This window comes from Fundulus heteroclitus, chromosome 23, assembly GCF_011125445.2.
Source record: "Fundulus heteroclitus isolate FHET01 chromosome 23, MU-UCD_Fhet_4.1, whole genome shotgun sequence".
Lineage (NCBI taxonomy): Eukaryota > Metazoa > Chordata > Actinopteri > Cyprinodontiformes > Fundulidae > Fundulus > Fundulus heteroclitus.
This window is the reverse complement of record NC_046383.1, coordinates 24,429,690-24,455,698: the sequence shown is the minus strand read 5'-3', so window position 1 is coordinate 24,455,698 and position 26,009 is coordinate 24,429,690. Positions and strand designations below refer to the sequence as shown.

General features: G+C 39.3%; 2 protein-coding genes across 2 annotated transcripts; both read left to right on the top strand.

Annotated features, from left to right (window-relative positions):
• The first annotated feature begins 4,926 nt into the window (after nt 1-4,926).
• On the top strand, nt 4,927-8,678 carry LOC105921008 (cytochrome b-c1 complex subunit 8). Its single transcript, XM_012856716.3, has 3 exons — nt 4,927-5,022; nt 7,712-7,881; nt 8,502-8,678. The coding sequence occupies exons 2-3, from the start codon at nt 7,728-7,730 to the stop codon at nt 8,594-8,596; spliced, it is 249 nt and encodes an 82-aa protein (XP_012712170.2). The 5' UTR covers nt 4,927-5,022; nt 7,712-7,727; the 3' UTR covers nt 8,597-8,678.
• A 916-nt stretch (nt 8,679-9,594) lies between these two features.
• On the top strand, nt 9,595-23,792 carry hspa4b (heat shock protein 4b). Its single transcript, XM_036127076.1, has 19 exons — nt 9,595-9,892; nt 11,436-11,493; nt 11,657-11,797; nt 13,496-13,618; nt 15,218-15,317; nt 15,461-15,594; nt 16,168-16,412; nt 16,498-16,574; nt 17,240-17,391; nt 17,484-17,590; nt 17,677-17,810; nt 18,662-18,846; nt 20,454-20,549; nt 20,787-20,942; nt 21,020-21,145; nt 21,242-21,349; nt 21,429-21,548; nt 22,987-23,148; nt 23,234-23,792. The coding sequence occupies exons 1-19, from the start codon at nt 9,786-9,788 to the stop codon at nt 23,438-23,440; spliced, it is 2,538 nt and encodes an 845-aa protein (XP_035982969.1). The 5' UTR covers nt 9,595-9,785; the 3' UTR covers nt 23,441-23,792.
• Nucleotides 23,793-26,009: the final 2,217 nt, after the last annotated feature.

The window sequence follows — 26,009 nt, the reverse complement described above, 5'->3', positions numbered from 1 at the left end:
TGTTAAAACAAAGGTTGTAAATGCATCCTATTCAACTTGCTGTTTAATATAGTTGACTTGATCACTTGCCCAAAAAAAAAAAAAAGTTTACTTTTTAGTTTGTCTTTTGCTAATTTTGTGTGGGTTGTCCGTCCTAATTTAATTTAATGCGTCATTTTTTTTTTTTTTTTTTTTTTTTAAGTAGCCCTCTTCTGGAAAAGGAAAAAAAAGGAAACACACTCCCAAACTCTTATCAAGCCTTTTACATATACTTTTATTCCCGGGGATTACTACAAGTCGCTGTCTTTATAATCTACAGAGTGAACGTTGTCAGGGTTTCAGTGTATATTTATTGTCAAAAGGTGCCTGTGCGAACTGACTAGATGCTTGTATTTGTACCGCTTAAATGTGACTAACTGCATATCATGTCTATTTATGCAAACCGGATGAATTTAATGTCTGTGCTCCGTTTATTGCCTACAAAAGTAATGAAATGTGTAGACCTACTCTGAAAAGTGGGAAAATAAAAAAAAATATATGCATAGAAACTTTTTTGTATGAGTCCATTAATCAGTCCACTATTTCTAGATCTGCTTAAACCTTGTGTGTGTGGGGGGGGGGGGGGGCTGATGCCTAAATACAGTAGAGAAATGAATGCATCTAGATTGGAATTACAATATATAATGTGATACAGGGTCACATTTTAAGGTTAAATGATTCCATGTGGGGATATTGTGCACAAGCACATCTATGTGCTCCCCCCTGCCCTCTACAACCACATATTCTAGGAGTCTGAAACCTCTGGCTCTTTGGGCCTTCCACATTGTTTCTTAATAGCTTTGACTAAAAATGATAAAAGTACCAACTAATGTCTTTGCATGGAGCTGCTGGAGAACTCTTTCAGTGACAAGACTGCTGCACCTCGATGATCTGGGTCTAGGACAGGGGTCTGCAACCTGTGGCTCTGGAGCCGCAAGTGGCTCTTTGGACCTCCCACAGTGGCTCTTAATAACTTTGGCTACAAATTATATTTTTATTATGGTATTTAAATGTAGTAATGATAATAAATACAGGTTTTAGCAACTTTTTCTTGGACTAATCGCTTTTAATTTTCACAACAGAATGATGCTAAAAGTGCCAGTAATATTTAATTTTAAATAAATATTTTTTCCATTATGTTGGAGACTATGATTTTTTTTTTTTTTACATCATCATCCACAAATATCAACATCCCATCCATCCTATTTTTTCAAACCTCAAAATAGACATAAAATGGTGTTTCTTTAACAATGACAACATATTTCCTACAGTAGATCTTTATCACAAATTATAACTTGTCTTTTTCTCAAAACCCACGCAACATTTGAGGCTCTGAACGAGTTTAATTCAAGTGGACCGTAGGCAAAACGGCTCTTTAGACTGTACACGTTGCAGACCACTGGTCTAGGAGGTCCTTCATCCCAGCTGCTGTCAGACTTTATCATCTCTGCTCATACAAAGTCATTTACCACATGCTAGTGGTTGTATGGGCTCAGACCTGATCACGAGTCATTGACACGTAAATTAAATTTTCTTGTCTTAATGTTGGAATGTTTGTGCCTTTTTTGTAATTTTCCGTAAATAATAGAAAATGTTTCCTCTTTCAGCAAAAGTTTAGTTTTTCTTTCAAAACCTAAAAATATAAATAGGATATAATGTTACTTTAAAATGGAAAAAAAATACTGTAGTAGATATTCATAAAATGAATGAATTGCAGCTCTGATAAACTTGTATTTATCTGGGCTTGGGGCAAAAATGCCTTTTTAGGTTAGAAAAGTTGCAGATTTTTTACCCACTCTCATGGGAAAACCTCAAACCCACCTTCATAAATCAGACTGCTAATGTCAAATGGATGTGCAAGGTAGTCTGTTATTGGGTGCCACCAGGGATATTAATCAGAATCAGCTTCCATAAGCACATAGGAAATAAAACTCTTCCACATACTATACTGAAAACCTTGCACAAACGCTAGAGAAAAGCTCTCAAAGTAGGTAAAGCTGTTCATGTAACCCCGTGAAAAGCTCTACCTTTTATACAAACTAGTCAAATATTTTCTGAATTCAGGTGAAGAGGAAAGCATTTCAGTGGAAAAAGGAGATTAGACTCGAAGTTCTAGTTTAAAATGGAATTTGTTCTGGCTAGCTGCACACTTATTTAGTATCGGCGATCTGCGGCCGATATTTTCCAAATCAAAATATCTGCTCAGCCACTCGCTGGACACCTTACAGAAGCAGTGTCGGTCTGATTCAATACCTTTGTTTCATTGAAACGCCTTCCTCTTCAACTAAACTCAAAGTATTTGACTAGTTTGTGTGGAAAGTTCATACTAGTTTCGTAGTTCTCACTAGTATTGGGCCTGACATCAACAAACCCATGTCATTTTAGCAATATTATCATACTATTAATCTACAAACACATTACTATCATCAAAACTCTATATGTTTATTTAAATATTTAATCATATTTAATGTCAAATTGTCCATCGGGTAACGAGCTGTATACAGAAAGTGTGAAATTTAAAAAATGTCATCAGTCCTGAACTGATGTATAGTCGACTGGAGGAGAACAAAAACAAGATGGAAGGAATAGATATGGATAGGAGACAGCAGAGGTTGGAGGATAAAAAGCAAAGAGAAGCAGAAAACACGAGCCATATTGTGAGAACATTTCACTCCATCGGTAATTTATAAGTGCCAGTTTTAGTACTTTGGCAGGTTTTGCACATACAGCACAATGCTAAAATGTTAAATCCTAATAGTTATTTAGAAAACAGTAGTCTTCATCTAAAAATAATGGTGATGACCTACATTACAATTAAGATCTCAGCTTACAGCAGGTCTTGGGTTCATTTTTATTTGTTTGGTGTTTCCAGCCCTCTCATCAGCAGCATCCTGCACCTGATCGTCTGGCGTCTGCTCATCTTATCTGACGTATTGCTGACTTCTCTTTCTTCGGCTAAATTGACAGCAACAGTATCTGTGCTGCTTCAGGATCCCTGTTAGATGTGTTAAGGCTAGCTTGTGTAGTCCAACCTCCGTTTTTTTGTTGTGTTTTTGTGCAGTTAATGACAGTTCAAAGCTGTTTTCATCATCCAGTTCGGGTCCTCTTGAGCCTTTTTGACCTTTATGGCAGTGATCATTTCCCTCCACTTTTCCTCTCTCATCCAAAACAACTAAAGCCACCTGAATTCGTTTTGCACCAAAACAAGGGTTTCTTTTGAGGAAATATTTTTTTAATCAGCACATGCAGAGTTCAATTCCTGTTTGTGTTCTTGTTTATTGATGAATGCTAATTAACTAAAAGTACTGCCCTTTAGATTAATAGATTAACCAGAAAAATGATTGCAAGATTAATTGATTACTAAAATAATCAATAGCCCTGCACCATTATCATTGAGTGAGCTTTTGATGATACAATACCCCAAATTAACCTCTGACTGTGGAAACTTCTCACTGGACTTCAGGTGCCGTGGATTCTTTGCTTCCCTACTCCAAACTCTGGGAACTTTAATTTTATCAAGAGAGGATTTTAGACCATTGAAAACTGTCCAGTTTTTGTTATCCATGTCTGGAATATGTCTGTCTGCAATGGCTCTTCATGTGCTTACTCCACTCTCAGTCCACTCCTTGTGAAGCTCTCCAAATTCTTCAATAGATTTTGCTTGAAATTCTCTCAAGGCTATGGTCATCCCTGTTGCCGGTACACCTTTTCCTATCACACTTTTTCCTTTCACTTAACTTTCTATGAATAAGGACTTTGAACTCGGAACAACCAGCTTTTTACAAATGAACCTTTGTGGCTTAGCCTCCAGGTGGAGGCTGTTCTGGAAATCTGTAAGGTTGTCAGTATTCCCCATTAATCTGCAGGCCTTAATTTGGATAATATATATATCCATAAATGCTATTTTTAAATTAATGTTTTTTAATAGTTACATTTTTTTGGGACCCTAAATGTTGGGTTTTTCATTTTCTGTAAGCTATAATCATGGAGAATAGTCTTGAAATATTAAGGGTGATGAGTTTAATTTTCTGAAAAGATGATGAAAATATAGAATTAATTTCCCAACGTTCATTTTTTTTTTTTATGTGCAGTAAATTATAGAAATTCACGTTTTGGATGAGCTTTATACAAAGCCATCTTTATGAATCTCTGTGAATTCTCACCCTGACTGCTTCATACCCTGCTGCAACCCTCTCCATGCTACAGGTCAGTGTCTGAAGATGGCAACTAAATGACATCTTCCACGAAAACAAAGGTGAGGACAAAGAGCTACCCTAACAGAGTCCAGACTGTGCTGGGAACAAGCTCAACCTTGAGCTAAGACTGTGGACACAGCTTATTCTGTGGTCATATAAATTCTGAATAACCTTTCAGAGCATGATTCACGTATCCAAACAGCACTTCAAAATATCCTGGGAAGATGTTGGAAGCTGCCTTCAGATCCCTGTGACTTGTTGTGCAAAGCTTCGTCTATCACTGTCACTGTCAATTCTTCAGACCATGTAAACTTTTACAATAGTCACTTTTCTATAAATTTCTATAAATTCCCCTATTTTGTGCTAGGACACATTGTGCTTCATCCAGAAAAAATTATAAACGCCTCTTTTCTTTTACCATAATTTTTGTCAACACCAATAAACCTCCAATAACTCCAGGCCTAAAATTTGGCCTACAAACTGGCTACACAATGTTTTTACTAGGTAGCGCCGCATGATGGCGCTATTTTGTTCAAAGAAAGCTGAGAAAGAACACCAAACTTTTTGGAATCCAATTTTAAATACTAGACTTTTTTGTTGAGATGCTTTAAAAGACTAATTCAATAATGAGAATGTTGCTTTTTCTTGTTTTTCATATTGTGTATCATTTTAGCATTCCAATCTATACTCCACTCCAGCTGGTGGCGGTAATGCGCCAAAACATTGCTTGCCAGCCGCCCTTAAACAGAAGAAGAAGAAGAAGACGCCACCGGAACAGTCTAGAAATCACTTTTCCGGAGGCCGAACGGTGAGTCTCAATGTCATCATTTAAATGCGCATTTTTCTCAACTACGTTTTATCCCTGTTACATATAACATATCAGAGCTTTCGTTAGACTAGGCAAAATTCCTCTCCTACGATAAAACACCTGTTTCCGTTCGGTGGTTTAATACGTTTTAAAGACGTTTGCACGTTAGCATTTGGTGCTAACATTTAGCCTAGCCACTGTAGCTTTTTAATCTTCGCCAACTTTAGTCTTTATTATTAGAATATTAGATATAAAATGCATTATACATTTTATAATAAGCGCTGAAGTGTTAAGTTTAGGGTTACACATGTAGTGAATAAAGCTGTATTCTTATATTTCAACAAGAAAGCAGCTGTAAGTAGTAATATTTGCTGCATTAATATGTAATTTATTGACCCTGTTGAGGTAGGTGGTAGTTGGGCCGCTGATGACATATTGGGAGCGTAAAGACGATTTTTAAACTAGGATAGTTATTAAATATCTGGTGAGTCCTAAAGTGCCGGTGCTTTTCATGTTTTAGTTATTTCCCAAATCAAGAAACTATAGTTTGTCCGCAGTCTACAGCACAGCAGCACCTTGGGTGGAAAGTGGTATCTGGCATGCCAGTTTTTTAAAAAGGTGGCATATCATAACTGCAGAAAATATCTTGTGAATAAAGCCACAATACAACATTCAGAGCCTCTGTAAGGCATTTGATGAAACTGCCATGCCAGATGCCACTTTTGGCTCTCGCTGTCTCTCCTCCAGCCGGGCCAGCTGAGGAGACACCTGAGTGTTGACCAGGGACACGTCTAAAACATTCAGCACAAAGGCTCTTGGGAACTGGAGTTGGACGCTCCTGATCTACAGGCAGCAATTCCTTGAAGGGGCCCAGTCACATATTTACACCTTAGACAGAAAACTAAAGAAACCCATATATCAAAATGAATTAATATATGGCAAGTGTTCGTCCTGGTAGTCTTTAATTAGTCCTTTTTGAGCCCCTTTTAATGCTTAAAGGTACCATCTTTCTGCAAGCTGCCATTGGCAGTTTGATAACTTTGAGTTAAACTATGTTTTATTATTAAAATTGTCAGTTATTTAGTAGTTTGTGGTTTGTTTTACGTAAAGCAGAAAAACATCAGTTATTCTTACTCTTATTCTTATTGAATTTGGTAAGAGATTATGGCACACAATAGAATCCTTTTTTTTTTTTTTTACATTTCTGAGCTTTAGAGTAGTCCAAAAATGATCTGATCTTAACTGGTAGCCTGCTCATGCAGTCGGCCTGTGGTCGCCTGCTTAACAAACATATTGGCTGTAGTTTGAAAAACTTTGTTGTCCTAATGAGGCCTGGGCAATTTTTGCCAAAAAGTTATTATTGCGGTTTATTTCAACCATAATTGTGATTGATTTAGACTTTTCTCTGCATTAACCACAAGCAACAAAAATGGCCTGTAGATAAAGATGTTTGTAAACAAGGACCATTTAAAACAAGAAATTTTATATTATTCAGAATATTCCTATTCAAGAGAATAGCTTGTTGAGTTGGACGTCATCCTTGTTGAACATAAAGTGCAGCCAACAAACAAGTCTGTGTATTAAACAGTTTGCTATGGTGAGATTCCTGAATGTTTCTGGTAAAGTACTTTTATATAAACTCTAAAACAAATAATAAAATTAGATTATCTCACTGCTGCAACTCTTTTTCCTTCCATGTGGAGGCAAACCCACTTTAAACATTTTACCAACGCCTAAAGCATGTCTTATCCATTAACTGTTACATAGGCAAAAACTGCAGACCTCTGCGATTGGAATTTTTTTATTTTTTTTTTATTGTGACTATATTGCAAATGCCATTAATTGTCCAGGCCTAGTCCTAATTAGGGTGATGGGTGTTGCTTCAATGCATTTCAACATGGGGCTTTCTCTGAAGTCAAACAGATTACGGTGTCCATTAGAAAGTGGACATGCAAAGATAATTTGATCAATGAGAAGTTTTTGGGATTTAGAAAAATAAAGCCACACACTTCCTCCGTACTCCATAAAGATTGTATTGTACTGTCTTTCTTTAAATGGTTTTTCTTTACTTTTTATTTGTTTCTTCTGTGGTTGTTGGGATTGTTTCCACTCCTTACTTGACTTTGGCTACAGCTGCAGACTGAGAAAAACCTTCTGTTCTCTGTCAACAAGGTGCAACGCTGCTCTGCTCTCCACACAGCTGGAGAATGGAGCACAATATGCTAAATTAGACGCCTAATAGGTTAGAGTAAAAATAGACTTAGTGTCTTAGTAAAACAAAGAATAAAGGCTTATATAGGAGAAAATTAATACTTTCTTGTGTTGCCTAAACAAGGTTTGCTTTAAGCTAATTTAGTTTTTGCTGTTTTTGTTTTTCTTCAAAGATTTTATTTAAAGACAACTTTCTTTAGTCAGGATATATAACCAAAAATTCAGAGAATTATTATAATTTAGTAGACCATGAAGTAATCATTTTGCTTTTAGGAGCCATGATTTTAGTAGCTGTTCCATTTAACTGCAATTATGTATAAAACATAAGATTCCCTACAGTATTGTAACCTTTTTTTAACTTATATTTCTATTGGATTTGAGTGATTTTCTCTATATTCCTCATTGTTGTTAACTATTTAAATGCTAAACGTGTCCCAATTGGTGCATGTCATTCCTAATCACGTATGTGTGTTTTCAGATCAGCTCTGGTGAACATGGGCCGCCACTTTGGAGATCTGGCCAAGGTCAGACATGTGATCACCTACAGTCTGTCGCCCTTTGAGCAGAGGGCGTTCCCCAACTACTTCTCAAAGGGTCTCCCCAACGTGTGGAGGAGATTCACAGGCTCTTTCTTCAAAGTTGCCCCCCGTGAGTTCTCACAGGACTGTTCAGTGTTTCTGTGTTTTACTGTTGGTCCCTGTCGATGAAGCTGCCTTTTTGACTTTTTTCCCATTTTGTTATCATATAGACTTTAATTTTGTTCACAGCTGTGTCATTAATGAAAATAGGCCGCACAGTGAAGCTACTTTTTTTTCTTTCTTTTTTCTCAAGTTGTATCCATTGGATTTTCTGCCTGAGTAGACGTGCATTGTTGTTTTCTAGAGAGAATGTACATTTGTTTGTTTGGATTTTTTTAGGCAGGTTGTTTTACCCTGGATAATGGATATACAATTTAAGGGTTATACATTTTTGAAAGGGTTTTTGTAATTTTCAGCAAAGTGGATTTGACAAAATATGCCTCGTTTTGAATTTGAAGAAAGACGAGATTTCACACACTCTTGGTTCAACACTGTAAGACGTTAATATTTAGGTCATTTCAGTTCAATTTTAACAAAGTCACTTCACTTTAGTCTTTTGTGAAAGTTTGATCAAATGTACAATGCTGTCTCTGTGTTGGGCTTTAGCACAAATAAACTTCATATCTGGCTGTATAAAATCTAGCAATGGGCTTAACACTAGCTAATTTTTTTGGTTTGTTTGTTTTGCAGCCATGGTCCTCATGTATCTGACCTACAGCTGGGGCAACAGTGTTCATGAGAAAAGCAAGAAGAAGAATCTGGATGACTATGCCAAGGATGAATGAACATTTGCACCCCCTTACAAGCTGCTCTGCTATCTTTAAATCTTTGTAACCAATAAAATGCTAAATAAATTTGTGAAAACAGTTCTGGATTTTTCTTTCTTTCTTTCTTTAGCATGTTTTCAAATCGTTGTTCTAACACAATTTTGAACTTATTGGGAATTATTCATATTGAATATTTATAAGGAAGATATTACATTGAGTCAATAAAGGCAAAGGATTACGAACCTATTTCAGAGTTGATTCTTGAAAGAGTTGAGTAGAGAGTTTCAGGTGTGGTGGTGATCAGACGTTTCATTCCTTCACTTTATTATAATAATAATAATAATTATTACTGTGATTAATTACTAATTTGTGTGCTACTTTTTTGACTTTTTATGACTATATTACTTTGTAGATGTGACATTCGTTACAAAAACTACAAAAAGTCAGCTTATTAAACTAACTTGATTTTTTTTTTAAGCTCATTGTACAATAATAGCAGTACTTTAATTTAAAAGAAATAACCCCTGTTCTATGGAATGAGTTGATATAATGATTCTGCATATCTTTTTAAAAAAAAGTTTTGCCATTGCATTAACTTTTTTGGTCTTTTAGAGGATGCACTTGAAGGTTAAGATTTATATTTTTCATCCAGGGAAATTTGTGCATCTTTAAACGACATTCAGACCAAGGTTTCTCCACTTTATAATAAAGGAGGAGAAAATACTTCATAGAATATTGCAGGAACGTACAGCTCTATGGTTAAAATGGGCAAAAAGTCACAAATTGACTTTTTTTTTTTTAACTGCAACCTGATTGACTTTAATGCATGACCTGTCGGTGAATAAAATGCTTACAGAGTCCATTGGAATAATGAAAAAATAAACAGCGTAAATACTTTATCAAAAACTTTCCCTACCACGTTGTAACGCCTCTGGCCTCTAGGTGGCGCACGTCGGCCGGCTCCGGTGCGTCTCTGCAGTAGGACGTCATCAGTCGACGAAGTGTCAGAAAATTCCTGAACGTCTTCACGCAGATCCGCCGGGCGCACCGCATGCTGCTGCTGCTTAGTTTCATGGAACCAGAGCAAGGGTGGACCAACGTCTGTTGACTGAAAGCCACCAGAGCTGCTACCTTTGCTATCAGCACTTGGATTTATTTTTGAATTCCTCCCTGTAACTGTAGAGCGGTTTAGCCAGTTAGAGCAAACATGTCCGTTGTAGGCTTTGACGTCGGGTTTATGAACTGCTATGTAGCGGTAGCCAGAGCCGGAGGGATTGAAACTGTCGCTAATGAATACAGCGACCGATGTACACCGTAAGTACAAGTACTCGCGTATTTATACATATATATTTTTTTGTATTCGGTCATACTGCATTAGCGTGTGTAAGCGGGCTTTTTTTTTATTAAATGAAAGTTCATCATAACAATGTATGAAGCTAATCTGGCTACCGCGCTAGTTAGCATGCTAACAGATTTCACAACAGGAAACGTTGAGGCATGTGAGTGGTGCTAAAGCTAACGCTAGCTAAAGCGAAAGCATTGGCGTATAAAGAAGTATCCTCCGGTCTGTTTGCGTTGTTAAAGTATATATATTTAAAATAACTAATAGTGATACGGACGTTGTAGCTAGTAGACGGGGCAGTTAATTGGCGGCCCCCCAGTCAGGTGAGGCAGGGCAGGGATAGCACATGATGAGAGGAGGCCGGCTGCATCCTTCTGTCTGAACCCGCGATCAGTCTCTTGTTTTATCTCTTGCTTTTCCATTGGGAAAACTAGTGGCTGAAAATCATTAAATATTAAACTGAAGATTTTATGCATTTCATGCGTGAGCGAAATTGAAGATTGATAGATATCTATAAACCTGTTTTATTAGGTTTTTTTTTTATTTATCCAGCTGTCCTCCCTGTGTTTTATGCTAATTACACACTTTGCGTTTTGGTACCATCTCACCTGTTTTCAGCCATCTGTTAAGTCTTGTTTTGCTCTATTGTTGTATTTAAACCGCTGAATAACATCATCGTTATTTGTTTAAATGGTATTTAATTATTTGTTTTCACTGTATGTCTACTTAGAGGAAAAATGCCACGGCATGTAATCAAGACTGGACCGCAAAAGTGTTGTGTTTCCCAGCTGCTGCTAAAATGATGTAGCGATGGGATTATCCTGGTTCTAATAATACTATTTATAATGCCTGTCATCGGTTATTTGATTCTGATTCATAGAGCTAAGCAAATGATACAGAACCAACGCATGCTTGGTAAAATAGTCATTTAAGTGTTTCATGTACAAAATATTACAACCTTTCCCCTATTCTTAGCTTTAGTTTCTAACAGTACGAGCTAATATTGGCTTCGGCCGGGTATGTATTGAGGCTTTTTGCTTCATTCGGCTGCTTAACACACAGCAGATCGCGGGTCCTCAAGGGCCGAGGGCCTGCAACTTGTCGATGAGTCTCAGCTTCAGCAGACCCCGGCACGAGCTCATCAGCAGAGCTCTGACCGCACGCTTGATCCAGCCGGTTGATTCAGCTGTGGGGTGTAAGAGGAACATCCGAAAGCTGCGGGATGCCGGCTCGGCTTCAATCAATCTTCAGCAATTGTAGTTTGAAAGCGATGAGAGGCGCTCTTTTCGTTTCCACACTTTGACCCTGACTTGTTTTTTTTTCCTTTCTTACAGCCAGGAGGGGAAAAAAACTGTCCACTGTAGCTTTTTCTCGTGCGACTCATTAACAGGACTTTAAATCAGAGGACCGTCATGATAGAACGGCAACATTTCAAAGCCTTTGTAAAAGAAAACTGCCATAAAACAGAGGTTTTGGGGAAGAGTTTCATTTGATTGCTTCCTTTTATAATTGCAGAGCGTGTGTTTCATTTGGACCCCGCAATCGATCTATCGGCGCAGCTGCAAAAAGTCAGGTAAGCTCTGGGGCCGCTCGGTGTGTCTGGCGTGGCCCGATAACGACGCTGCTGGACATGAGTGCAGCGGACGCGGCGCCCGGCACAGGCGCGCGCGCCGACAGCAAAGCCATGAGCTCCCCGCGGCTGACGGTGGGCTGCCTTTTCTGTCTCCCCCGCACAGGTTGTCACGAACTGCAAGAACACAGTCCAGGGGTTCAAACGGTTTCACGGTAGAGCGTTCTCAGACCCGTACGTGCAGTCCCTCAAAAACAGCTTGGTCTATGACATTGCACAGATGCCGACGGGGACAACAGGCATCAAGGTAAGAGAGAACCTGGCTGGAGGCGGCCCCGCTCTGCTTTTATTTTAGCCGTGCTTGTTAAATCCAGCTCTGCTGCGAGTGCTATGCAGAGGGGCGGGATCTAAAGAGAAAGAATACAGGGGGGGAGATTTCACTGAAAGATTGGGTCGATTTCTGGTCTTAGCCAAATGCTTTCAACTTTCATGAAGTAAATGATTGTGATCAGGTGGCTCGGCTGCAGGTCCATTTCAAAACGCAGATCTCTTAGCTTAGCTTAGCTTGACAAGAAGTTGAAGCCGAAGGCCAGTAAAGCCCGAGCATCATGCCACCACCACCGTAGTCTACAGGAGGGAGGATGGGCTTTTGTGCCAAACTTGGCTTGTTGGAGTCGCGGCCAAACGTTCCAAGTTAGTTTTTATCAGACCGTGTCTCAGTCTGGACGTTTTATTCGTCTCAGAATAAACCTCTTAGAACTCTGCTCTGTTTCCCAGATATATACAGGATGTTGTTGCTGCGTGTAGCGCGCACTAATGAGATATCCAGCGTGTTGCATGTGTGATGCACATTACAGTGTTGAGATGATAAAGGCCACAGCATTAGAGGGAGAAAGAAGCCATGAAAATCGAGATTTATTGCAGCTGATATTGTCATGGCACCATTTTTTGATGCTGAGCAGGGCTACTGTTTTCTCCTGACTGACACTAGTGCTGGAAATTACGAACAGCCCACATTTTTTCTGACTCATTTCTTTATCATTTAACAGCGTCCAGGCCACTCTGTTACCCGCACCACTAAAATATATATATCTATCTATCAGGGGTGAACATTAGAGGCCGTTAGAGCCCATCCAGAAGGCCTAATTTTTTATTGTATTCTTCAAATACAGTGTCCTACCAGGAATTGCATCCAAGAAGTCCTTTGTGTTGGGGATATGGTACACAGTAATATTGGGATGCTGCCCATGAGTCAAACTAACGGCGGCTCTTATCCTATTTAAGCTCGCTCCAAACTGAAGCTTTAGCTGAACAACGAACAGGTCAGAATAATGCTGGCACCGGCTTCAATTCAAAAACTGATCCGGCTAAGAGTCGGTTTAAGGGTGTGTACCGTCACATGACCAGCTAATTGCAGATTTATTTATTTATTTGCTCTTGTTAAATTATTCAGGATATATGTTGCATTAAAGGTGGAGATATGTTTGGAAATGACGTATCAATGTCTCATTTCTGTTTAATATGTTATATATATTTTATATGTTTTTTGACAGGGGAGTATGGCCTGTCTGAATACACTGCTTATGATGGGAAGTTAAAATATTAATGTTAACATTGAGGGGGGAAAAATAATGTAAATAATTTTTCATGGTAAATAATGGTCTGTTTTTTGTTTTTTAATAAGAATGAATAGAAAATAGGTTTCTGTGTCTTCTGCATCTATAGCTTAATCTCTCTGAAACCTTCTGCCAGCTGATCTGTGTAGAGCTGTGAAACATGTTTACCTTTGCTCGGCTCTCTGAGGGGTTCATTACAGTCACGCTGCAGATTTCTGCGTGTAAGCCCAAAAACAACAACATGTATATCAGTTTTCATTGATGTGCTGTTTAGGTCATGTTATAGTTGTTGTTTTTTTCTTCTTTTAAGCCACATTTTCAACTGGACTCCTGAAATAACGTCTTAGTCGCTTGGAGAAATGTGACCAGCTGTGCTTCTGTTCCCAAAGGTGATGTACATGGAGGAGGAGAAGGTGTTCAGCATTGAGCAGGTGACGGCCATGCTGCTGACCAAGCTGAAGGAGACGGCTGAGAGCGCGCTGAAGAAGCCCGTGGCAGACTGTGTCGTCTCTGTAAGTTTCCTCTGACACGCCCAGGGCCCCCGCCTTCTCTTCGCTCCTTCACTTGATTTGACTTGTCCTGACGTTTTCACTCGCACAACCGTTTGGTCTCTAGTCCTGAACTTCTCTTAGGCTCTTAGCAGTAAACGCTCACCAGACGTCTTTTATGGTAATTATATGTCAGATGTACAGAGTTTCTGGTGCTTTCGGTTGGGTCTATTATGCTAGAATCTGAATGTGGTGTAAATTTTCCCTGCTGACTGCTGAGAATCCCTGTTTTACGGTGAACGCAGCGTCTCTGCAGCACCAGCAGCTTTCATTAAGAAAAACACGAGAACAGAGCGTTCCTGGAGCCCGTATGTGATGACGGAGCAAGCCGTACCCCAAAATGACCTCAAACAAACAAAACGGAGGAAGGTTCTGTTGTATTGTCAATAAATTCTTTCATTGGGCTGAAGGAAGGTTTTGCGGGAGCTGGAGGACTCTCTTATCCATCTCCACTGCATTAGGAGGGGTAACGCAGACTAGTGGTTCCTACCCCACCCCACCCATGTACAGCACTAGAGTCCGCTTCATTATCAGGCTAGTAAAAAAAGCGATAAAACGGTGAATAATAGAAAACAAACACCGTTTGTTGGGGAAGCTCACCTATTGGCCATGTGGGAGAGGATTGAGATAAGTTTTATTTTATTTAGACTTCACCAAAGACATCATAGAGTCCACAACCCAACACAACAACAACCACATATTCTGGCCTCCCATACATAACTTCAGGGTCGCACTGTGGAAACTCAACGTTGGGTACTTTACCAGCATCTCACAACTATTGTTTGACTGAACTCAAACTTGACTGGTTGGTACAAGTCGGTCTGCTTTAGGCTGTTATGTGGAAAATGGCACAAAACAGGGTTCCCGCAGATCCTTAAAAAGTCTTAAAAGGCATTGAATTCTGTATTATAAAACTAAGGCCTTAATTTGGCATTAAAATGTCTTAAATTAGTCGTTCTTAGGTCTTAAAATTGTTACCAGGTCATAAATAGGATTTTATTTTTGTAATCCTTACCAAACCGTAAAATAATTGACACAATTATATATATTTTCATTTACAGAACGGCTCGATGTAACCATTTTTGGGTCGTTCCGATAGCGGAACCAATAAAAACTGTTGCGGCCGGATCATAGCTGCGAAAAAGAGTTGGCACTGGTTATGTTGTGGTTTTAAAACCTATTAATAGTTTATATTAGTAGGGAACAAAACAAAGTTTGTGAATTCAGTTCAGTAGTTGATAAAAATATGTCTGTAATTTGTGTGTTTTTTTTTTTTTTTAGCTTTCTTCCTATATGGAATGTTTTTCAAAATGTTAAACATGTCTACTGGGCCAGAAAGTAATGGTTTATGTTAAAATAAACATTTGGGTGAAGTTGTCGCAACAAGGTTTATCTTGTTTATCGTCAAGTTGGTCTTAACTTTTTATTTCAAGTGGCATTAAAAAGGTCTTATAAAGTCTTGAATTTCACTTGCCTTATGCTGTAGGAACACTGACAAAAGTGTTAGATTTGGTCAAGTAGACCAATGTTATGTAATTATAAATGCTCCTGCGTTGTATTCAGGTGCCGTGCTACTACACTGACGCTGAGAGGAGGTCGCTGATGGACGCGGCTCAGATCGCTGGACTCAACTGCTTGAGGCTTATGAATGAAACCACAGCAGGTTTGTCATAAGACTTTAGACCGGGATGTTATCTCCTGTAGGATTAGATCTGATGTATTATTGGGGGGGTCACAGCTCCTCTTCCATCTCAGCCTCTATTTCTATTTTTATTCACCTGCCATGTTTGTTTTTCATTCCCACAGTTGCATTGGCGTACGGGATTTACAAACAGGACCTCCCTGCTCCTGAGGAGAAAGCCAGGAATGTTGTGTTTGTGGACCTGGGCCACTCTGGATATCAGACCTCAGTGTGTGCCTTTAATAAGGGCAAGCTCAAGGTGAGAATGTACAGTTTTCAGACTGATCAGCTCCCACTCTAAGCTGGCAGCTCGGAAACTAAAATATCCTATTTTTTTTACTGCTCAGTGAACGTACCGTAGGCTCCCAGGTCGCACTGAGGATGCTTTTCAGCTTGGAAGCTGATTCCGAGTAAAAAGGCATCCATGTTGGCCATTTTCAGTATCAGCGAGGCATTTAATATGAGATGGATTACTTTTTAAAAAGGAACTGTATGTTCTGAAATATGTTGATCCACGTCAGCTGATCAGGTTACAAGAGAGCGCAAGACTTTCAGCAGATAATAGGAAGGCTGGGTGGGATGCCGTAGGGTTGCTCTGGTTACTGGTCTGACTTTATGAATTGTGGTGGACTTTTTTGCTGCCTTTTTGTTACCTCAGAGTTAAGGAAAGTATCTATATTCTCCAGGGATTACACATAGACTGGTGTATATGCTATGCTATCCAAAATGACATCTAAATAACAATATATGTAATATTTGGAATCAATTTCTTTTTGCATATTAACTCCATTTATTCCCAGAGACCTCTAATGTCCTGTTTCTGGTCTCCCAGGTTCTTGCCACCGCCTGCGATCAGCTGCTGGGAGGGAGGGACTTCGACGAGGTCTTGGTGAAGCACTTCTGCGAAGAATTTGGGAAGAAGTACAAACTTGACGTGAAGACGAAGCCCAGGGCTCTGGTGAGGCTCTACCAGGAGTGCGAAAAGCTGAAGAAGCTGATGAGTGCCAACTCCTCGGACCTGCCGCTGAACATCGAGTGCTTCATGAACGACATCGACGTCTCCGCGCGCATGAACAGGTAGAGCAGCGGCAAACGGCTCCTCCTGCTGAAATGATGTCCATGCCTTCGCCGCTTATGCAACGTTCCTTTTTTTTCACCCAAGGGGTCAGTTTGAAGAGATGTGTGTTGATATTTTGGCCCGAGTGGAACCTCCTCTGCAGAGCCTGCTGGAACAAGCCAGTGAGTGAAATGTCACAGAACCCAAGTAGGGCTGGGCGATATGGATTAAAAAATAAATCTCAGATTATATCATATCAAATCCGATTAATCGATTTTTTTTTTTTTTCCTTCTTTTTGTTTCATAAAAAGAAATTAAAGAAATTATTTTAAAACCTTGCTTTTATATCAAGCATTTTGTCAGGGAGTTGACCTGAATTCAAAGTGCAACTAAAAACAAGCTGTGAAACATGCTTGTAAAACAAGATGGCAGCCGTGCCATTATAAACAATGAAAATATAACATAACATTTGCTGCTAGTGGTATTACACATTGAGCTAAGAACAGGCTTCACTGCACTTGTGAACATCGAACTAAGTTTAAAAAAAGTAAATAAGTAAATGAAGTACTTCGTGTTATGGTAAAAAAAAAAAGTTTCCACTTAACAATATTTTGACAATACATTTGCCTAAACATATATCCAGCATCACATGCTGTTCTCTTCATGGAAACCCAATGAGTGTATTGGCAAAATAAAATCCAGATTTTCCAAAAATGAAATCTTGAAGAATTGTAAATTCGAATTAATCGATTTATCGCCCAGCCCTAAACCCAAGTCCCTCGCTGACCTCCTGACTCGCTTTAGGAGAACAAGCTCGAAACCTTTTTTTCTCTTTTCTTTTGATAAGAGCTGAAAAAGGAAGACATCTATGCAGTAGAGATAGTCGGCGGAGCTTCCAGGATCCCGGCCGTCAAAGAGAGGATCAGCAAATTCTTCGGCAAGGAGCTGAGCACCACTCTGAATGCCGACGAAGCAGTGGCCAGAGGATGCGCCCTGCAGGTACGTGGCTCAGCGTTCGCTGCCGGTTTCAACCTGTTTGAGCGCAGAGCGTGTCGCCAGAGAGACTAACCAGGTAACCTGTATTCCCACAGTGTGCAATACTTTCCCCTGCCTTCAAAGTCAGGGAATTTTCCATCACAGACGCCGTTCCCTACCCAGTGTCTCTGAAGTGGCACTCGGCTGCAGAGGAGGGTCTAAGGTGAAGTGAAAACGACTAATGACAGCCCAAGTTGGTTTCTTCTGCTTTGGCTTTCTGCCTAACTTGGTTTTGACTCCTCGTTTCAGTGATTGCGAGGTGTTTCCTAAGAATCACGCGGCGCCGTTCTCTAAAGTACTCACCTTCTACCGGAAGGAGCCTTTCTCCTTGGAGGCCTACTACAGCAGTCCTAATGAGCTGCCTTATCCTGATCCCACTATTGGTGAGGAAACCGAAAAGTTAGAATTTGTCTGTTTTATCATTGTCTGGATAAAAAAAGAAATAAAAAAATATGAAGGAAAATTTTTTTAAAAGTACTTAAAATGCTTTATCTCCTATCCCACCCTCTAAATCTTATCTTTCCTCCTGCACCTTCTTTGTGTCCTTCCTTATATCTTTCCTTTCTTGCTCTTTTATGTTCTTCCTCCCTGATGTCCTTTTATCCTTCCTTCCTTGCATTCCTTATTCATTGCTTCCTTTCCTGAATCCTTCCTTGCACTGGGCAATATGGCTTGAAAATAAAATCTCATTTTTTTTAAACTAAATCCGATTAATACATTTTTTTCTTTCCTCCTTTATTTCAAGCATTTCATCTGGGAGTTGACCTGAATTCAAAGTGCAACTAAATACAAGTCCAAAAAAAAAAAATGAATAAGTTAAAGTGCACCGTATTGTGGTTAAAAAAAATAGTTTCCTCTTTAAAATGTATTAAAATGATATTTTACTAAACAGATATTCAGCATCGCATGCTGTTCTGGTCAAAATAAAAATCCTGTTTTTTTTTTTTTTTGTTTTTTCCCAAAAGTAAAATCTTAATAAATTGTAAATTCAAATTAATCAGTTACATCGATTTTATCGCCCAGCCCTACTTCCTTCTGTCCTTCCTTGCATCTATTGTTTTTGCTTTCTTCCTTCCTTGCATCCTCCCTAATGTCCATCCTTATGCAGTTAATTTTACAATGAACATTAAGGACTGAGAAATCTGAAAGAAAAACAGGAACATTTTGTAGAAATCCTGTATTTCCTGTTCATTCCGGCTTGAAAAACCGTGTCGTTTTTATTTCTCTCTTCCAGGCCAGTTTCTGATCCAGAAGGTTGTCCCACAGGCGTCAGGAGAGAGCTCAAAGGTGAAAGTCAAGGTGCGGGTGAACATCCACGGTATCTTCAGCGTCTCCAGCGCCTCCCTGGTTGAAGTGCAGAAGTCCGACGAGGCAGAGGAGCCCATGGAAACTGAGCAGGGTTCTGAGAAAGATGGGGAGGTACTGCAACTAAACAACTAGTGCTGTTCAGAAGTGATTCACGTTTTCTGCGCTTAGAGCAGCTCTGTTACAATTAAATATCCAAAAACATTAAAAGCCTTCTCAGCAACCAAAAGAAAAACCTCTTATTGGTTATAACAGCAACCAAACGCCTCTCATAATTGCTGCTAGGTTTTTTTTTGGTTTTTCAGTCTGAGCGCTGGTATCTCAGACTGTTCATGTTTTGTGATGAGCTCCAAAGGTCTCTGTGGCATCACCCTAATCTTTAGCTCCCTCCACAGATTCTCGATCAGGTTCAGGTCGGGACTCTGGATGGGTTACCAATGTTTTTGGCGACTAACCCTTTCTTCAATCCTTTAGCTGGATGCTCTGGGTCACCATTAGATCTGGGTATCAATTCAAATTTCAATAATCAATTCAATTCCTATTCTCAAGATTTGGAATTGATCGGATTCAATCTCAGATTGGATTGCTAGTATTAAAAACATTTTTAGCTGTTAACTGAATGTCATGACTATGTAGTTATACAACATATTGATACTAGTATCATATTAACATTTAACTGCAAATTAATAAAGTAGGTAAAACGCTGAGTGAAGGCTACAACATAGTGTCAAAAGTGTTTTATCTGACCAGAAGACAGAAGAAGTTCTTCAAATCAGGTCTTTTGTGTCTTACTTTGGTCTACATCCACGTTGACCAGCAGTATCTAGGCTCCGTCGGACAATCTGCCCTGAGACGTTGCTGCCGGCAGGATGCTCATTCTTCACCAATGGATAATCCTCACTAAATATGTACAGGTGTCGCTATTTTTCACAGTGGGGAACATCTTGCATTTTTTTATAATTCGTATCTTGGCCACTGGAACTTGAAGAGGTTTAGATCTGGCCTAGTAGCTTCCTTCTTTTTTTTGGATATGTTAGCTGCTACAGTGCAGAGCCAAAGGTTAAGCTCTCTGTTTTAGCAACTGCAAAGAGATTTTGATTTTTATCACCCTTTGAGTCAATAAAAAACAGTTATTCCCACTTAACCAGGTAATTCTTTACAACAGCAGGGACTATTTGGATCGAAAGGATTAAAAAAAAAGGAAGCCCCGGAGAAAGAAACCTTTAATTTTCACACAAACGATTAGCCAGGCTTATGTGTAATTTTGGACACGCTTCTTACGTTAAACCTAATTAAAACATCAAAATTGGTTCTCTTTTTGCTAACATCTAAGGTGGATCTTTGTTTCTTGTTTTGACACACATCTATATGCTTTCTAATCAGAAGTAAAATGTTCAATAGTAAATTTTAATTATTAAATCTGCTTAACTGTAACAATCTGAACGTTCAAGAATTCAAAAGCCTCGTAGTATTAGTTTACAGTTTAGGAGCTTCAGAGCATTTAGGACAACATTAATGTGTGTTATCATTAGTGATCTTAAAAAAAAGGGGGAAAGCAAGAGTAAAAACTAGTTTTTAAAGGTGGTTTGGGTAACGTTTTGTTTCCCTAAATGCTGAACAAAAAGGCACAACGTTAAGTTTTATGTGAAAACCATGACTCGTTTCTATGCTGCGCCCCCTCCTCTAGAGGCATAAAGCATGCCGTGTTTCTGTGTCTCCAGACTAAGATGCAGACTGATCAGGATGCACAGCCGGCCCAGGGCGACGCTCAGAAACAAACGGAAGACAAGACGCCAAACGAGAGTGAAGAAATGGAGGTAAGAGGCCCCATTTCTGTGTTAAACTCATTTCTCAAGCTCCGTGCATGCTTGCAGCCTCCGCTATGTATACTTCTTAGAAGGACCTCATGTTTAAAGATGTGTCGGTGTTTCACAACTACAGGATCACGTTTGTGCTTTGCTCACTTAAATTTTACACACAATTGATAAGGGTGTGAATATCTGCCAGCATTTGTGATGTTTTTAAATCTACTTTTTTTTTTTTTTTTCTTCCAGACGAGCACAGAAGAGAACAAAGGTGAGAAAAAGTCCGACCAGCCTCCACAAGCCAAAAAGGCCAAAGTCAAGACAAAAGTGCTGGATCTCCCCATCGAGAACAGTCCCCAGTGGCAGCTAGCGAACGACATGCTCAACCTGTTTGTGGAAAACGAGGTAACCACACGCTCAGCCGTCACACTCGGGCCGCAGCCGCGCCGCCGCCGTTAAACCCGCCGCTTGCGTCCCCACAGGGGAAGATGATCATGCAAGACAAGTTGGAGAAAGAGCGGAACGACGCGAAGAACAACGTGGAGGAGTACGTGTACGACATGAGGGACAAGCTGCACGGCATGCTGGAGAAGTTCGTCGGCGAGTCTGTGAGTGAAGCAGCGCCGCTTATTTTATTTTTTCCACCCTAGAGAGCCGCGTCTGTGCGCTGCCAAAAACTCTTGGTAATTATTTTTATCATTTAGGATCGAGACGCTTTGTCATTAAAGCTGGAGGATACCGAGAACTGGCTCTATGAAGATGGAGAGGACCAACCCAAACAGGTTTACATTGACAAGCTGGCCGAGCTGAAGGTATTTATTTACTGGCTGGTTTAGCTTTGGGTTAACCGCGTCGACGGCATGAAGGTTTAATCCGCCGCATCTTCTGCAGAAACTTGGGCAGCCCATCATGGACCGGTACCTGGAGGCGGAAGAGAGACCCAAAGCTTTCGAGGAGATGGGCAAACAAATTCAGCAGTACATGAAATTTGTGGAGGCCTACAAAATGAAGGTAACATCAGAAGCATTTCATAATAGTCTTGTTTTATATCTCTGCTCAGCTTTTCTCTAGAAATGTTTTATTCTGGAAAGACTTGAAAAAAGACTTTACATCTAGATGGCTTCCTTTTTTATTTATTAATCTAAAGGCTTTTATTAAATTAATCACCTGAGATTAAACATAACATTTACTCCAAAGGTCTACGTAGCTTCTAGGCCCCTTAGGTCTACAGATACAGATTTTAGTTTAATTAAACCTAAATGTTTAGACATAAATCCTGTGGATGGTCGTCTTTAAATAGCTGGAGAGCTGAGGGCAGCTGAGAGTTCAAATCTTTAAAGACAAACGCAAAACATTTTAATTTAGTATAGATTATATTTTACATTTTTAGTCATTTACTTTAAGTTTTGTTTCACTTTTAGCTGTTTGTGTTCAGTTTCTTTTAAATATTTGAGTTAACGTTTCGTTTTGTTTCATCTCTTTATTTATTTATTGATAGTTCTTGTTCTAAATGGTGAAGTTTATGCCCTGCATTGCATCAATGGATCAATTTTGCCTTTTATCCTGAAAAGCAAATACACATAAACGGGCTTCACTTCAGTCATAAGCAATTCCAAAGGGAAAATAATCTTAAGTTCACAGCCTTTATTTGAAAAATAATAATGGAGACAGGCGATATATAACATGTCGATATTTTTAGGCTGAATGCCGATGTGCAATATTTATCTCGATATGTTGCTTTTTTGTTTTGTTTTTCATAAAGTAATTATAAAAAGGCATCTCTGAATCAAAGCTTAATGCCAAATGTCTCACAAGCACATTTTTTTTAACAAACTGTGTATAAATATGAGAAACAGCTGAAATATAACCTACTGAAATACATAGAAGTATATAACGCATAGAACATCTTAATATAAACTGTGAAGTCTCTAATATCTCCTTTTAAACAAATCTCTATTTTTAAAATCCCAATATATTGCCCTGCCATGTAACACGTGCAGTATAGTTGTTTTATATACCTCTACTTAGTGTTTATTTAAATGTTGTTTATCCACATTTTAAAAGATTTCAATTGGATTCAAATGGTTGAAAGCGCACATAGTCTGCACAATAACCTGTAAACACAACATAAACCAATCAAACTTGGGTCTAAAAGTTTCCATCGGCTCATAGAGGGGAAAACGCAGCTGTCTAACCTCAGAGTGCATTAAGCGGGATTTGTTTTGTTTGTGTCACCTCATTAGTAGCTCCTGGATGTCTCATTATGCCTCGCTCTTGTGTTGCCGCGCTATGAAACAGATCATCGCTGCCATCTAAATATATTGATATCTATGAATTATTACCGTCAGTATCATGGATCACAATAGGTGGTCCCAGCACTCTTGTTATTCTAACCTGCTTAGATCCCAATTAGAACCTTTTCTTCATTCTTGTTTCGTTCTGTTTCCAGGATGAGCTGTACGACCATTTAGATGAGGCCGACGTCACCAAAGTGGACAAGCTGAACAACGACGCAATGATCTGGATGAACAGCACCATGAACCAGCAAAGCAAGCAGAGCCTAGCTATAGATCCCATCGTTAAAGTGAAAGACATCAAAGAGAAGACCAGGGTGATTCTTTGACTCACATGGCGCCCTCGTTGTGTTTCCGAGTCAGCGTCCAGACTCTTTCTAACACGGTTTTTGTTTGTTACAGGAGCTGTTTGCCGTTTGCAACCCCATCGTGACCAAGCCCAAACCAAAGGTGGAGGTCCCCAAGGAGGAAACGCCCGCGGAGCAGAACGGTCCCGTCGGCGGCCAGGAGAAGGCCCAGGAGGAAACCGCGGACAAGGGAGCAGCCGAGAACACGGGCAACCCGAGCTCAGAGACTACGGAGAGCAAGCCTGACATGGACCTGGACTAAAGCAGCCCAGAACGCCTCCTGAAGCAAAGCTGAACAGGGGCCGATTGAGTCAGACTGAGATGCGTTCCGGCGTTGTTTATCAGAGCTGGTGATGCGTTTCAGGAACTGCACTTTGACAGCGAAAAAGCAGGCAGGGCGGTGAGCACACCGAGCCCAGCTCATGGTGGCACATCTATCTGACATAGCATGCCCTCTCTCTTTCTGGATGACCTAAATCAAAAGCCAGCTGCAATTACTCTGTTTGACAATGAGCGCTGTACACATGATGGTATTTATTTCTGTTGTGTGCTCTGTAACTGTTCTGGTCTGTGTCACAACCTGGTTTTAATAAAGTGGTTGAAAATCTCTCTCAGCAGTAGCCCTGTCGTGTTTGTTTATTTTTTATCACCTACCATTCAGCACTTTACTTATAAAAGGCTTTATAAATAAAGTTATTATATATTATAAAGTGTTGTCAATGCTGAGATGATCTGTGTACCTGTCTGAGTGTGTGTACATGGTAAAAAAAAAAAGCCCTTTAAATTTTAACAAACAAACCAAGGTAATCTTATTTTAATCTTTAATCTGTTAATTCATACTCTCCCTTGGATGCGCAGTAGTGAACAATACGAACGTGAACTAATGCACACTCTAAATGACTCCTACACCAGATGCAAAACACAACATGATGCATGCTACCGTTAAAACATCCCACAGGAGAATGTGGAAATGCATTTCTTCAGCAGGAACTGAAGGGTCAGAGTTTGTGGGAAAGAAGGTGTACAGGACTGTCTCAGAAAATTAGAATATTGTGATAGAGTTCTTTATTTTCTGTAATGCAATTAAAAAACATGAAATGTCATACAATCTGGATTCATTACAAATCGACTGAAATATTGCAAGCCTTTTATCGTTTTAATATCGCTGATTATGGCGTACAGCTGAAGAAAACTCAAAAATCCTATCTCAAAATATTAGAATATTTCCTCAGACCAAGTAAAAAAAAAAAAATTATAACAGCAAAACAAAATCAAACATTTGAAAATGTCCATTAATGCACTCAGTACTTGGTTGGGAATCCTTTTGCACAGATTACTGCATCAATGCGGCGTGGCATGGAGGCAATCAGCCTGTGGCATTGCTGAGGTGTTATGGATGCCCAGGATGCTTCAATAGCGGCCTTTAGCTCATTTGCATTGTTGGGTCTGGTGTCTTTCAGCTTCTTCTTCACAATACCCCACAAATTCTCTATGGGGTTCAGGTCAGGGGAATTGGCAGGCCAATCAAGGACAGTAATGCCATGGTCAGTACTCCAGTTACTGTGAGAAGCTGATGTCGTCTCTTAACCACTACCATACTTGTGATTTAGTTTACTGAACCAAGCTGAGTGTTTTTCAAGGCTCAGGAAACCCTGCAATGTTTCGAGTTAATTAGACGATTCAAGTGATTAGTTGAATAGCCTACTAGTATACTTTTTCACGATATTCTAATATTTTGAGATAGGATATTTGGGTTTCTTAAGCTGTAAGCCATAATCAGCGATATTAAAACAATAAAAGGCTCGCGATATTTCAGTTGATTTGTAATGAATCCAGAATGTATGACATTTCATGTTTTTTAATTGCATTACAGAAAATAAAGAACTTTATCACAATATTCTAATTTTCTGAGACAGTCCTATATACTGTGAAAATAGTGTTAGAAAACCTTTTAGGAGGCTGAGAAGGTTCTGATATTGGGGTGGAGGTTCACCTTCCAGCAGGACAATGACTCTTAACATCTAGCCAGAGCCGCCATAGAAGGGTTTAGCTCAGCGGTGTCCAAAGAGCAGCCCCCCAACTCATGAACAATTTGGCCAGTTGATGCAGATGGAGACTTATATTTTCTAATAGAGCAAAATTGTCACAGACAAGATGAAGTGGGTAATCCAAAGTTTATTCAGAGATTACTTTCATCCATTTTTATTTCCAGCTGCACGGCACAGAAGGGGACTAATGTTTAAAATCGCCTGGTTGAGCGAACAGGCTGAAGGAAAAGTAAGCAGTGGTCTTTACCCACCTCTACAGACAATATAAAATCTTACTGCTGAAAAATATTTGGCTCAACACAAAGTATTTGACTTAATAACCCCAACTTCACATTCCTTTGAATTCGATAGTAAACAGGGCTTTCACTCAAATGCAGTCTTTGGTGCACCAAAACCCGCCCTTAATTCAGTTGTTAAAATTGGCTAAATACAGCAAATTTTCCAAATAATCTGGTGCCTACTGCTGAGAATAGAATAATTAAAATAAAATATTTTCTAAACAACTTGCAAGGACTATCTTTTAATAAGCAAAATGTGTGAAACCCTTTTCAAGTTTTGAATCTAGAAGTATTTACACTTCCAGAAAATCTGACTAATTTGTAAAATATTCCATAATTTGTGGAGCAGGTAAAAAAATAAACATCACTACATTATTTATTGGTAATTAAGTTTTGTTCTTTAAGTTATATATATATATATATATATATATATATATATATATATATATATATATATCAAAGCAAACTGATGTTCTGCAGACGCTCTCCATCCGATCTGACTGAG

Excerpts from the sequence above, each read along its gene's own strand:
- hspa4b (XM_036127076.1), top strand. The coding sequence starts at position 9,786 with ATGTCCGTTGTAGGCTTTGACGTCGGGTTTATGAACTGCTATGTAGCG. Across the intron at positions 9,893-11,435 it reads TACAGCGACCGATGTACACC|AGCGTGTGTTTCATTTGGAC; the intron begins GTAAGTACAAGT and ends TTATAATTGCAG. Across the intron at positions 21,350-21,428 it reads ACAAGCTGGCCGAGCTGAAG|AAACTTGGGCAGCCCATCAT; the intron begins GTATTTATTTAC and ends CATCTTCTGCAG.
- LOC105921008 (XM_012856716.3), top strand. The coding sequence starts at position 7,728 with ATGGGCCGCCACTTTGGAGATCTGGCCAAGGTCAGACATGTGATCACC. Across the intron at positions 7,882-8,501 it reads TTTCTTCAAAGTTGCCCCCC|CCATGGTCCTCATGTATCTG; the intron begins GTGAGTTCTCAC and ends TTTGTTTTGCAG.